The 14228-nt window shown below is 34.2% G+C and overlaps 1 protein-coding gene across 1 annotated transcript in view; it reads right to left on the reverse strand.

Annotated features, from left to right (window-relative positions):
- The window catches only part of Sema1a (semaphorin 1a), a 243268-nt gene that overhangs the window by 16361 nt on the left and 212679 nt on the right, over positions 1-14228 (reverse strand). Inside the window, exons 6-9 of the mRNA XM_081973758.1 lie at positions 11863-12058; positions 6595-6699; positions 5997-6085; positions 5346-5487 (exon numbers count right to left, since the gene is read on the reverse strand). Coding sequence (XP_081829884.1) covers positions 5346-5487; positions 5997-6085; positions 6595-6699; positions 11863-12058 — 532 coding nt within the window. The remainder of the gene's footprint in view (positions 1-5345; positions 5488-5996; positions 6086-6594; positions 6700-11862; positions 12059-14228) is intronic.

The following is a 14228-nucleotide window of genomic DNA, read 5'->3' on the forward strand; positions in this document are numbered from 1 at the left end:
GGATTGATTTGGGGGAAGATGGAAAGCTTTGTAAATCCCTATGATATAATACTCGTGTTAAAAATAGTAAGAAATATTTTATAACAACAAAATATTAGTGTTTCAGGTACTTTAAAAAAATTTATGTTGATTATTTCCTTCCTATCAATTTTGACCAATCGCTATCAAGAATTAGTATAACAAATGTAAATTTTAAGTGGAAAAATCACTTAACAACTGTCAACTTAGCCGTCAGCAGTTTTTCCGGAAAAAAATTCGAAAAAATTTCACACTCCTCACAGCAAAATAAAGAATAGTGTTATCCTTTCTAGCTTGAAAGTTATTGTTCTTATTGTTTTAATTAAAATAAAATGTTTATTTAACTCAGGAAATAATCTTAGCAAATATCCCTCGTGCATCTAATTTTTCCTGTGGAAAAATTGGAATACTTTAAATACTTTGATTTAATACTTTGGTTTAAAAATCCTCGGCTTCGACTCGGATGTTTTTTAAAACCACTCTCGCTCATGCTATTTGTTAAAACAAATTACTTACAAACTCGTTTTTCCGAATTTTTCCGGAAAAATTAAATGCACTAGGGATATTACCCCCGAAAATTTGAAAAATAACAGCGGCAAAATTGTCACAGGTTAAAACATTTTGCAAATAGTGTAAAGTTAACTAATTCAGATGGTGGACCGATTAGAATATTCAATCAGGATCCAGTCTTGGAGATTGAAGAAAGTAATTGGATTGATTTGGGGGAAGATGGAAAGCTTTGTAAATCCCTATGATAGGAATATTTTATAACAACAAAATATTAGTGTTTCAGCTACTTTAAAAAAAATTATGTTGAAAATGAGGTTGAAATTGTTGATAATAATAATATTAATAAAAAAACAGAGGTGAGAACTGAACGATATTAAACTGTCAAAATTTGACAATTATTATTTAAACTCTAAATTAACTTACAAACTAGGATTGAGGTTTTGGTGAAACCCGATTCACACTTTAAATGAGTTTAGGAAGCTTAACGGCAGTTAAAAAAATTATTAACGCCCCTTGGTGTAAACCAGCCTAAGATAAAACTCGAAAATACTAAAAAATCAGTTGACCATGATAATATTTCCACACCCCATGAGTATTTCCAGAATTCCATCATTAGAACAAGGTTTTACCGTAATACCAGACAAACACTAAACATTTAAGTGCCTGAACCGCCCAGTTAAGCAAAACCCAGTTGTTTGGAAATACACAAATTAAGTTGACTCTAAGTTTGCACGTAAAGGAAATAACTCTATTCCTCAATCCCTCCCTAGAATCACCAGAGGATAAAAAGTGAACAAATTTGCCATAATTTCCAATTTAGAAGACGGGCGGCCGGCTAAAATACTGACGGACACATTTCCCGAAAATCCAAACTAACTCGGAGAATCTCACCGGGGAATGTTCGTGCCACTTCAAGACGATACGTGCCCGAAATATTGATGCTTTGTCTTATTAAATAACCATTACTCCGTGTAATGCCCAGGCCATTCAAATATTAGCCGCGGAATTTATGGCGTTCCCGAATTTGAGAACGGAATAAGAATGGTCGATTTAAGTTTTCTAGCGTCGCGACGCCGGCAAATTACCGAACAAAACGTTTTTTGGAGGCCGCCCGCGATCGTTGCCAAGATACGAAGATAGAAAGCGGCCCAGAAAAAAAATTCATCAAGTTGAATAGATGGGTGGAACGATAGAGGCTCAAGGGGGAGAGCTCCCAATCAGATCAAATTTTTAAACGTGGTATTTCAATTTAATAACTTACTCGAGTTTTGAATGAGCTTGCTTATAATAGAATTATTATAAAAATGCAACTTTGTTCTGAATACCAGACGTAAAGGAGTAAAAAGTCTATTAAAAGGACTATAATTCTTGCACAATTCTTCATAAAGTGAGTAATTATTTCACAACCTGTCTTCACTTTACCCCAACGCGTAATTTATTTAACTTCTGGATTTATAATCATAAAACACTCGGTAGTCCAGTTTAAGGTTGAAAAAGCGAGTTTTATTTTCTCGTTCATGCAATCTCTGTTTAGTTACGACGTTGGTTTATATCGGTATAATCAAAAGGCAAACTGCTTTGGTGCAGACTGAAACTGGAGAAGTTAGTTTTATAGATTATCATTTTCCTTGTGATGAAATTTAAAATATTTTCAATCAAAGAAGAATAATTGACCGAAAGTTGCCCAACCCAGTATGAAATGAGTGGAAATATTCGCAAAAAAAAGGGGAGACGTGACTGACATATGCCCTACATGATAGCCTTATTGTGCCGCTGCAGTTTAACTGAATATTCAGTCCTCGTTTTTAACAATAAAGCCATTATCTCTCCATTGTCTAGTTTCCACTAAAACCATTTTGGCGTATAATGCGCGATCCATTCAAAACTCGTCGAAAAAATGGGTTTCGTCAGCGGAATAGGTTCATACTGAAAAAAAAAAGAACAACGGAGGGCGCGTTTCTTTTTCAGCTTTTTACTAAAACTGTGGTGGCGGGACAATTGCAGAAGAGTACCTCTCCTTGGAAAGTCAGGAGACAAATGCTAATAATGGTGGTTTTTACTGTGTCTCTTGTTTTCGGTTTGAGCTCTCACCTTCAAAATCAACATCTTGAACGAAACATTTTTACAAAAATAAAGAAAAAATCTAAACAGAATATTAGAACAGTGTTTTTCAGGTTCAACCTACAAAATTAATCAACAATACTTGTATCAGTCACACGCTAATTAAATTGATTTAACTAGATACTACAAGATTGTCAATCTTAGTTTTTTAAACTTCTAATTTTTTCAAAATGAGTCTAAATGAATCTGTCACTATTAGGAGGTTCTTGGTTAGTTTGAAGAATATTAATTATCTGGCAAGTTTAATAGTAGTTTTCCTATTCAGTGTGCAAAGTTATGTTTTCCCACACGCGAAAGCAGTTAGACGAACGACGCGAAGCGGAGTTCGGATAAGCTTCAAGTGCGGGAAAACTACTTTGCACACGTGTTAGGAACAATATTTTTTCTACGAATGAAATATTTATACATTTTGTTTTTAATTTTTTTTGATATTAAAAACAACAACTTATAACTATTTATTGTTATTAACAACATTAATGTTAAATGTACAGTTGGTCGCGTTTTTTAAATTGATCGCAGATTGAGCAACTGAAGGTAAAATACTGGTACTTGGAACTGCTTCACTTTCTTTAGGATTGAAGGTCAGAATTTTGTTACTTAATCCTTTTTTATAACTTGTGGATTCATCAATGTATTCTTCAGCTACCGTAGTCGATTTCCAACCCCCCAAGCGTTTTATGTCAGTGATTCCTTCTCCAGAATCGGCCAGGAACGTTGCCGATGATCGACGATAACTGTGCCCTGTGTAGAGTTCTGGATTTGGCAACTTCAAAAAAATAGCTATTTCAGAAGGCATTTTTCCAAAACTGTTTACTCCAACACTTTGCGAAAAACATTTACCCTTTCTGTAAACTAGGAAAAAACGATTGTTTGACTTTTTTGGACGTAGGCCGGTGTATCTTCTGTACAGTTGCAGGTAGGTTCCGTTATAAACTTCTTCTGATATTATAAAGTTTCTTGCTGTATGATTTTTGGAATCCCTAATTTTAACAATTATGAGGTTTCCTTTGTCTTCAATATCTGTAGTGGTTAAATTGGCTAGCTCTTCCCTTATAGTGGCAACTTTAATTAACAGGTAAATTTCATCTGGTGCGGAGTTCATAAAACTGAATATTTCTTCTTTTGTAAAAATTTTCGCCTTTTTAGGTTTAAAACCAACATTCTGCTTTTTCAGAAATGCAGTGAGCTTATAAAATTCACCGATATCGATGTCTCTTTTTATTTTTATTACATTTTTGAGCATTGAAAACTTTGACCACATTGTGTTAGGTTTGAATTCTTTGCTTAAAGTAACAAAATACGCTAAAAGTACCTCTTCCTTTAAGGTTTTTATCCCCTTTTGTTCGCACCATTGGGTAAACAACTCGTACTGTTTCTCGTATTTTTCTCACGATTTGAGAGGCAGCAATTGCAAACTAGCCATGTTGGCGGCTTTTAGAACATCTTCCGGAAGTTCATCTTCAGTGATATCCATTATTAAAATAGTTTTTTTAACTTAAATAAGTAAGAATAAACACTGTTGTAGACTTTAAATTGCATATAAATGCGTTGTTTGACAATGAGCTTTGGTTTCTAAGGAAACAAGCCTCATTTTCAAAGACAGAGACAAGGTGGTTTATTTACCTAAACTGTACGGAAGAATAATGTGAAAAAAGTCGTGTTTTTTATATGAAACCCCTGAATATTATTACATTTTTGAATTCTACGCAAAATTCTAAGCAGATTTTATGTATAATAGTCTATATAAAACCACTGTTGCAAGGTATAATCAGCATTTTAAAAAGTGTGCGGGAAAGTGCCACTTTGCACACACTTTTGCGTATGCAAAGTAGCTTATTTGCAAACATTCGTAGAAAAAATAATTTAAGAAACTTTTAAAAATTAAAAAGGACCTGTGACAATATTTACAGTGATTTCTGAAGGAATCACTTGGAAATATTTAACACAAGATTGTTAAGGATCCTCGTTTTGTTGTCAGAAATTCATTTAACGTAAACCTGAATCAAGTAAGTTAACTTAACAAGAGCCATGTCATATTAAATAAACTAAATTCTGTGGGACTACTGACTTTACTGCTGATAAAGTCATTCTGCTAGTTTGTTTGTTTTTCTGATCTCCTTTGAACCTATTTTAGTGTGGTAAGACGAAACTTATTACCTGCAATCTAAATCTTACGACAAAACTATGTTGTATACAAGGGTTTTAAAATTCATTTTGCTCGACTATTAAAAACCACAGCTGCTTTGTTACAACGCTCGTTTTGCAAACAGAAAAGCAGAAGCGACTTATCTGATAGCTTTGCAATTTATTAATGCCCGATTAAAACCTCAACGTAAACCAATAAAGGAACTTAACAATCCACTTCCGGCGCAAAACCGCCAGACCTTGGAGTGAAGTAATATAAGTTTTCCGGGGAAAGATTATAAAACTTGTAAAGCTCGGACGAGATTGTGAGACCGGGCTCGAAAGCAGAATCGCGGCTTTACAAAATATGAAGCGATTTTATTATACCGAACTTCGCGAGTTTGGAAACTAATAAAACCGATGTTAGTGATTAAGTAATGCGCAAGTTTTATTAAAAGTACAAGTTGGATTGATTTGAATGCGGTGTCAGAATTGATTCAGGAATGGTGCAAACACCACCCTACAGGGATTATTGACTACCTGCAAGTCTAACAGTTTAACAATGTACTCACGTATTTCGTTAAAATAGAACGGAAATTCCCCAGTGACCGAACAGTTTAGACGGGATTTCAAGAAGGACGTCCATCGGTTCCTAAATCTATGCGGACCTCCTCTGTCGTTTTTGCACACTCGAGCCACTCGAGAATACACCGCCTGAAATTTGACAAATTATTTCAAAAAAAGACAAACCATTTTTTTTGGAATAAAAAATACATGGGTGTCATACATCCAACGATTTTGAAATAACTGGTTAATGCCTTTTATGCGAACAGTTTTATAAAAGCTGTAAAAGAGCCACCTGAGACTTTGCTGCCTTGACAAAGGAACGCACTAAAGTGGGTATGACAGCCCTTGAGGAATCGTCGGCCATGGCTTTATTGGTCCATTAACGGTGAAATGTTCACAAGGGTTGAAAAAATACAGTTTTGTTCGGATTAGCATAACGACATTGAAACTTCCAATTTTACTAAAATAGTAAGTATACTCGTACATGTGCAGCATTTGTGTAAATTACATCACTGTTCCTAGTTTGTTATTAATCAAGAAAAAGCAGCAAGCTGAAAGCTCCGCTTTTCTTGCAGTGCTGCCCACATGTAGACTTTAAGTTTAAGTTAGCCCAACCTATTCAATAGCAATTTGATTTTGTAATTAGTAATATTTACCTTTCCACAGTTAATGTATTCCACTGCTGTTTCTCTGAAGAAGAAATACACAAAATCATTTTGTGTCATTGATCCCACAAAGTCAGGAGCTGAAAAAATAACATGAAAATTAGAATTTAGAATAAAATTCAATTAATAGAACAGTGGCAACAATATATGAAAGATATATCCTAAGCTTGCCTTCTACAAGTGCAAAAATAGGAAATAGCCTCATTCGACCATAATTCACCTCGGTCGAAGTTTTTGTGTCCATAATTTACCGGAGTAGGCAGCCCTGAATTAGAAATCATGACATTTTTCCGTTAATTTATGTCTTTGCTTTAATGAAAAAGCTTTCTCTCTAATTTATCGTCCTGAGCGAGTTGTATAACAAATGTTACTATCAATGCTCGTGGGCCTACTAGTAAAAACCTGGTTTTAATTCCGAACTAAAGCTGTTTTTTTTTGCAATAGAAGTAAAATTTTATTCATAAAGCCCAACGGTCCTTCGACACCGTCCATTTAGCAGTATGTCGACCCATTTTTCCAGTTAATTTATCTTGCGGACACAAAAAAGCTTTCTTTCGGTTTCCCAGCCATTCACACGCCGAGGACTTACCGTTTAGACTCATCGAATCGTATTGTTCGGTCTGTAAAGGTTCCCTATAGATAATGGGGTCCATTCCGCTAAAATCGGCCACTGTGCCCGTGTACAGGTCACCGTCTGAAATAATGATCTCGGTTAGAATAGGATCGAAATGACGGGAACGGCTTCACTTTGGAGATTTTCCGAAACAATGGCTTTTTATTCCAGAAAAAAACGGTCTGGGTAAGTCTTGATTACGTTGTTAATGACCAATACAACTGTGACTATCCCAGATACTTGAAAATTTCCATAGTGACGTCATCATTCCTATATGTATTAACAACAATTAACAAAATAATATAATGAGAAAGATTAACTCGTTGTACAGCCTAAGAACTAGTTTAGTTTACATTTTTTTACATTTTTTGACTAGACTTTTTCAAAAATAAGTGAATTCAGTTTTAAGGCTCAGTTGTAGTTACAACATTTGAACCTGGTTCAAGTTAGAACGTTACTTTGACAGCTATGGATTTCATATGGCAAAGTTCAACTACCAGTTGCAATTCAACTTAATCGGTCTTTGAACTGTGATTTTATGTGATTTTCATCATTTCATATTTTTAAGTAAAACCATTACCAATCAATAATCATTATTAATTTTTAAAATTAATTCCGATTCGAAGATATTCGACTTTTTTTATGTGATTATTTCCTTCCTATCAATTTTGACCAAAAATTAGTATAACAAATGTAAATTTTAAGTAGAAAAATCACTTAACAACTGTCAACTTAGCTGTCAGCAGTTTTTCCGGAAAAAAATTTGAAAAAATTTCACACTCCTCACAGCAACATAAAGAATAGGGTTACCTTTCTAGCTTGAAAGTTATTGTTCTTATTGTTTTAATTAAAATAAAATGTTTATTTAACTCAGGAAATAATCTTACCAAATATCCCTCGTGCATCTAATTTTTCCTGTGGAAAAATTGGAATACTCGTTTCTAAGTAATTTGTTTTAAAAATAGCATGAGCGAGAGTGGTTTTAAAAATCATCCGAGTCGAAGACGAGGATAAAACAAATTACTTATAAACTCGTTTTTCCGAATTTCTCCGGAAAAATTAAATGCACTAGGGATATTACCCCCGAAAATTGCATCAAAATTTTGTCAAAATCACCATTTTTGGGGTTTTTAGTGTCACGTGACTGTTTTGGACATTAACTTACATTTTTGGCCTTCAAAACTTTAAGGCTATGTCAGATAGAATTGCCTAGTTTGAAGAAAAAAAAGTTTCTTTTTGGTAACTATTTACAAAAATTGTAATACAAAAATAAACCGTGCAAACTTTAAAAAAACTGAATGCATTGTCAAAACTTTCTTTAATTCTAAACAGCTTTTTTCTATGCAAATTGCATCTGGTGCAAACTTTGTTTTTGTTTTTCTCTGTTCAGTTTTTCGAGCTGCGATAAGTATTTAGAGCGCAATTATTTCCCCCCTACCCAAACAACAAAATCCCACATGCCGAGTAAGTTATCGCCCCGAGTATATTACCCAATCGAATTTTCTCTATATTGAGATGGATCCTTTGATTTATCGGAGTATATTTTATGCTTTACTCCCCGCTATTTGCTCAGCGAACTTATCTGTTGAAGTATATGGGAAAAACGTCATCGAACCATACAGATTACCAATACTTTCATGATTTATGTACACCATATAGGTATAAGAAATGTTTTGCCTAAGATAGTATTAATGACGGTGAAGGACTGAAATGAAGTTAAACTTGACATGTTTTATTGTATTGGAAGAAACAATGCGAAACAATAAATCCGACCTAGAAATTCCTTCGTTTTGTATTTAGTGCGGTCGCGATTTTCCTTGCCAGCTTAGTTTAAACTAAAACGTCATCCTGACGTCCATTTGCCGGTGTTACAAAACGAAACAGTGTCCCTCAGGTGACAGGGGTCCATTTATCACTGTACATGAAATTGAATTGTCTAAAGCTTGCGAAATGCCGTGCTAAAGTTTGGCGCGTATATTAATTCACTTATTCCATGACAGAAAAGGGAACCCCTCGAAAAGGAATGGTGACGTGAAAAAGGGACCGTTCGTTTACCACTTAATGAAGCTTAAAAGGCTATTGCACCCCTTTTTTACGTTACGAAAACCATCTCATTATAAACGCACTACCACACTCGTAACTCAAAAATAATATTGCGATATGCAGCAGTAATCTGTTTGACCTGATAATCATTTATGGAGCGCAACCTGTCGTTTTGTATTATACGTTATTATATGATATTTTGGTGTGTATTGTGTAACCGACCGCCCACATATAGTGTAACACAATTTTCGTTTATGTAAAATTTGTCAAATTTAAATTAATAGGAAGTACAGTACAGCCGAAATAATTAAAATGCGCGGCTTGTACCGACGTTTTCAATTTAAATGTATTTTATATTTAATGATGGGACTGCGGAAATTAACTTGTGTAAAGGGGAAAAATGAGTGGAATTTGCGTTAAGGATAAGTAGCAATAATTTATCTCGTTGAAAACGTTACAAACAACTGAAAAACACGAAAAATAGAACGTTTGAAACACCCCGAGAAATTGAATATTTGGGTTGAATGTTTGGTTTGAAACTTAAGTAAGTAAGTTTAGTTTTAACCGTGTTATTTTGCACCTAATAACCTCAGCTTAAGTTCTACTTAAAATCGCCTTGAAAGTGTCGGGAAAACAGGCATAACTAAACTGGAAATTTTATGTAATCCAAAATTATAAACCTACCCCACAAATTTAACAAAAATTTTGTGGGTTTGGATATACTGATACTGGCAACCCAATTTAGCGAAATTTTGATTCAATAATAAGAACCTAATTATTAAATAAAATGTAAATGTAAATACGTGTGCGTCATATCGAGCCAAATTATGCTCATTACCTGTTTATAAAGTTTGATAATAATATTCATAATTTTCTATTTAGAATAAATTTTAACGTAATTATGATGCTTTTTGTTGTAATTACTCTCCGTCGAACCAGCCATAGCCTTTCCATGGCACAATTAAGGTTTGTAACCCCTCCCATGGGGTAACGCAGCATTTCCCTTTGTCACTAGCAGAATAATAAGCCAACAACACGACATGAGTCGCATTCTCAAATTCCACGTTTTGATACCATCGATCATTTGCTATGTTTTAATTACTCACATGTGGTTAACATGTTGATAAGGCCACTTTCTTTTGAAGGTAACAGAACATGCAAACTAGAATAAATTACATTTTTACTGTGTAAATAGGCAATTTTGTTCAAGGTAAGACAATAAAAATCTAAAAAAAAAACGCATGCTTGTCATACCTGTAAGCAATAAAGTCATGTAAAAGATTGTTAATGGTGGTAATATACAGGGTGGTCCAGTTTTAAATGTCAATAATTCACCATTCTATAGCCCATCAAAAAATAAGTTAACATACATATTATGTCATTTTCCTGAAAAATGCTTCCCAAGAAAAATACAGTCCATAAATGTTCAGTTACCGCTGGAGCAATTTTAATCAAATTTAGAACAAACACATATGAAATTAATACTTCCATTAATCGAAACTGTCCAGTGGTGTAAATACAGAAAGATGGTTTTCATTTTTCTTTTTCATGTCACTGGATATTTTTCAAAATTTTCCGTTTTTTTTACTTTTTCAATTTGACAAAATAAGTATCTCTTACAAAACTCTTGATTTGAAGTTTTGTCTATGACAAAATTGAGTAATTACGTTTAAAGACCCAAAACCAACCCAACTCAACATAAAAATTGTCTTGAAAACGGTGAAAATTTACTTGAGAAGCTTAGAAACTATCTTTGTAGTCAGATAAGTTGAACAACTTGTGAAAACTGACTTGTAGCCATGAAAAACTACTTTTTTCTAATTTTGGCATATAAAGTGACACTTTTCAAAACTGATTAGAGCGACAAAACGTTTTACTTTATGTAACTAGTTATGCAAAGTTCATTTCATCACTCCCTGTTTTTATGCATTTCCGTAGAAACATATGGGCGACATCCATCATAAGATGTCGTTGTCACTGTTTATACAAGGTGCTATGAAAGTGAATATTTGTGTTAAATCACTTTAAAAGATGGTTTTTACCGCTTTTTGGTCAAAATTAGAAAAAAATTATGTATGCAACACGTTTCGAAAATGTCTTATTGTGTAACTCATTCAAATTGTAGGACCTCGCTGCGCACATTTCAACCTTGAAAATTGACTTGGACACCAAAAAGTGACTCTGAACTAATGAAAAGTGAGATCAAAAGCTTAAATTTTGCATTTGAAGTAAGTTTTCATAATTTAAAAATACATTTCATTATTTTAGTCTTGAAAATAAGTCTTAAATACAGGATATTGATATTAGATTCATGAAAATTGACTTGAAGACTAACTTTTCAGGTTTTTTTTACTTTGCTTTTCATTTTCTTTTAACTCTGGACTATATTTAGGGCTTTGAAACTGCTTTCAGTTTGGGAAATTGAGTTTTAGGCTTATCTTCACCAAGTTTTTGACATAGCAGACTTAAAAAAACTATTTTTACATTTTTCGTAGGCTTAATTATGCTATTTCATGCTTTGTCAGTATTAATTTGACTTCTAGACGCTTCACTGTGTTTTAAGACTGAAAAATCGAATTTTAAACTATTTTTTATAGTAAAAGTTAAGTTTCAAACTCTTCATTGATGAAATTAAACAATTTTGGCATTAAATGCTACGATATTAGTCATAAACTTGAATTTTTAGAATAAAATTAGTCTGACAGTTGTAGCAAAAAAACGATTTTCAAAACTGAATTTTGAAGGTCTGTGTTTTCCTTAGGAAGCGTTCTCAGGAAAATTACATAATGAGTGTCAACTTATTTTTTGATGGGCTATCGATTGGGGAATTATTGACATTTAAAACTGGACCACCCTGTATACCACAATTCGAAAAAAATCAAATTTACCAATTTACAGTTTGTATTTAGTGTAATGATACTCAGGATGTGGTAAGTAATGATTTTTAATTTTCTATCCTATCCACTCACTAAAACGTGACAAAAAATTTGACACACTCAATAGTACTTTTTACTATCCTATTTGTTTACATAATTTTGGACACTTTGTACCTGTTTAAGTCAATATTATTTTTCAAAAGAGAAATTATTTTCAATGTTTTGCATGGATCAGTTACACGACATAAATCAAAAGAATCCCTCCCGGTGACAAAAAAAAACAAAAGCCGATTTAATAATATAAAACACACACACACACACTTACCGACATAAATCGCCGTTGAGTTATGACGGGGGTCGTAAGGGCACACGGCCTGGCCTGGTTTTTCCTTTTCGACTGTGTAGTTCTTGCTGAGGACGTTGTATTCCCGACAAATTGGCTTGAAGGCGTTTGTTCCGCATAGCAGCAACCGTGTGGGTGTCGATTTGGCCATTATACGGATGTAATTCTGACAGTTTTCCTAAAAAAAATTAAATGTTAATTCTTCTAGCAGACAGATTAAAAAGCTGTAGAACTGAGCAAAATGTATGTTTAGACCATTAGACAGAAAGTTCTCTGACAACTTAATCCTTCACCCTTTCCTATTCCCCAGACGGACAATTTACCAAATTATCTCCCTCGAGTAATCTAATCCGCTGAAATTTAAAACCGTGTCAAGGCAGTTTAACTGCATCGCTTACTATTAACCAATAAGTGTCCATTAAGGCTTTTCGAAGTTTTTAAAAACGATTTAAATCGCTTGGGGCCGAAACTTCGGCTCCGCTTTCGATGAATCGATAAATCTGTAGGTGATACCGAACAGTCCAAAGTCTCATTTACCTGAATATAAATTTAATTCGTTCGGGAATTGGGCGTGTAATTGACACGTTTATTTACGGAGTTATCGTTAAGCTGGTGCATCCAAAGGGAAAGACAAGACATTAGGACTGAAAGCCCAAAAGGACACTAAATAAATCACGCCGAATGTAATTATATTAATGAAGCACTGAAGACGAGTATAAACTGGAGCGAAACCTCCGCCTACAGTTTCGGTTAGGATTCGAATGTAAGTCGGCTAATCCCAAAGGTCCCATTTAGTTTAAAATCCATTTGAATTTCCGAACGTATCGGCCCCACAAAACGTTTAGAAGAAATAATACAATTTGCTGAAGGGAAAGCCCACTAAATTTAAATAAGAATTGGTAATTCTCTAATTAGCATTTTTAGCTTAAAATCGGCTGGCGAGAGGATATCGATTACTTTGTTAACGCTTGACGATAAAACGTATTCAAAGCGAAATTTTTATGAATTTATCTTTAACAGTGCCTATTTGGCAAGTCACATTGTCCAATATAACAGTCTTAAAGTGAATATAAAAGACTAGAGGCTTCTGATAGTTTCAAAATGGTCTTTTGAGGGTTCAGAGCCTTCTGGCAGTTCTAAATGGCTTCTAGAGACTTCTGACAACTTTAAATGTCTTCTGGCAGTTTAAAAATTCTCTTGAGAAGGCTGGCATGGATTGACTTGGCTTTATATTGTAGTGTCCTGATGAAGCCTGTCGTATGAAAGAGGCGAAACGTCGACAAGTTTAAATAACCACTTTGTTATTTCATGACCCAAAAATTCACTTGATTAATCTATTGGATCAAAAAAATTATGCTGAATACTTTCTATTAGATTTGGAACAAAAATGAAGAAAATATATGTGAAATACAAAACGCTCATTATGTTAATAACAAACTGTAATTTTAGTTATTAGTTCAACTCAACTTGGGCTTAATCTTCGTTATCCGACAAACAAAACTTCAAACTAAACCTGACGATTGTCAAGTTTAAGTAACAATACCGATCAAGATATCTACAGGCAAATTTGCCGCATTAATGGCATTCAGCTAACAACAACACTATAATATAATGTTTCAGAAACGTGACGGAAAAGATCGATAAAACCGAAACGGGAACTTCCGGGACGCCCAAACGTCTCACTTTCTTGTTTATCTGGCGTAAAACATAAGTTAGACGAGCGCGCCAGATATTTCTACACGGCTTAATGATCTCTAATTACCTTTTAGAAGTTGTCTGTGCGAGTCTTGAGTTACCCGGAGATCCTAAAATTACTTTCAGTCTAATCCCGCCGCGGCAAACTTAGAGATTATCGCCGTTACAATATCTTTTACGTATAGCAAGCAAATCTAGTGTAGTTACGGTGCTGGAAAGTTTAAATGAATTTGTAATTGTTAGCTAACGACCCGCGGTTGTGTTACGCGAAACTATGCTTATTTCATATGTTCAAATATTATCTTTAGCGAAGCGTTAAGACTAGTCTATAGCCTCGGGGAGTCCTCCTCGGTCGAATCAAACTTTGAGTCGGACATGAAACTAGTTTGGTAATGATTCCACCTTGTTGTTAATGACATTTTGCGCAAAGCGATTATCTTTACTGGTGTGCGACAGAGCGAATTGGCCATTAAATCTCTATCGTAAGTACCCTCGATTGTTTTGGCAATAACTCTCTAATTGTCACCATTGAGAGGTAGATTCAAACTAATTTGCTAATTTGTCACTAAACTTAATCGTACAACTAAATTCCACAGAAATGGTGAAGAAGCCAGTGATCCCTAAAATTGTCAAGATATAATCATCTTTTAGGT

This window comes from Ips typographus, linkage group LG2 (genome assembly GCF_016097725.1).
Source record: "Ips typographus isolate SLU linkage group LG2, UJ_Ityp_2.0, whole genome shotgun sequence".
Taxonomy (NCBI): Eukaryota; Metazoa; Arthropoda; class Insecta; order Coleoptera; family Curculionidae; genus Ips; species Ips typographus.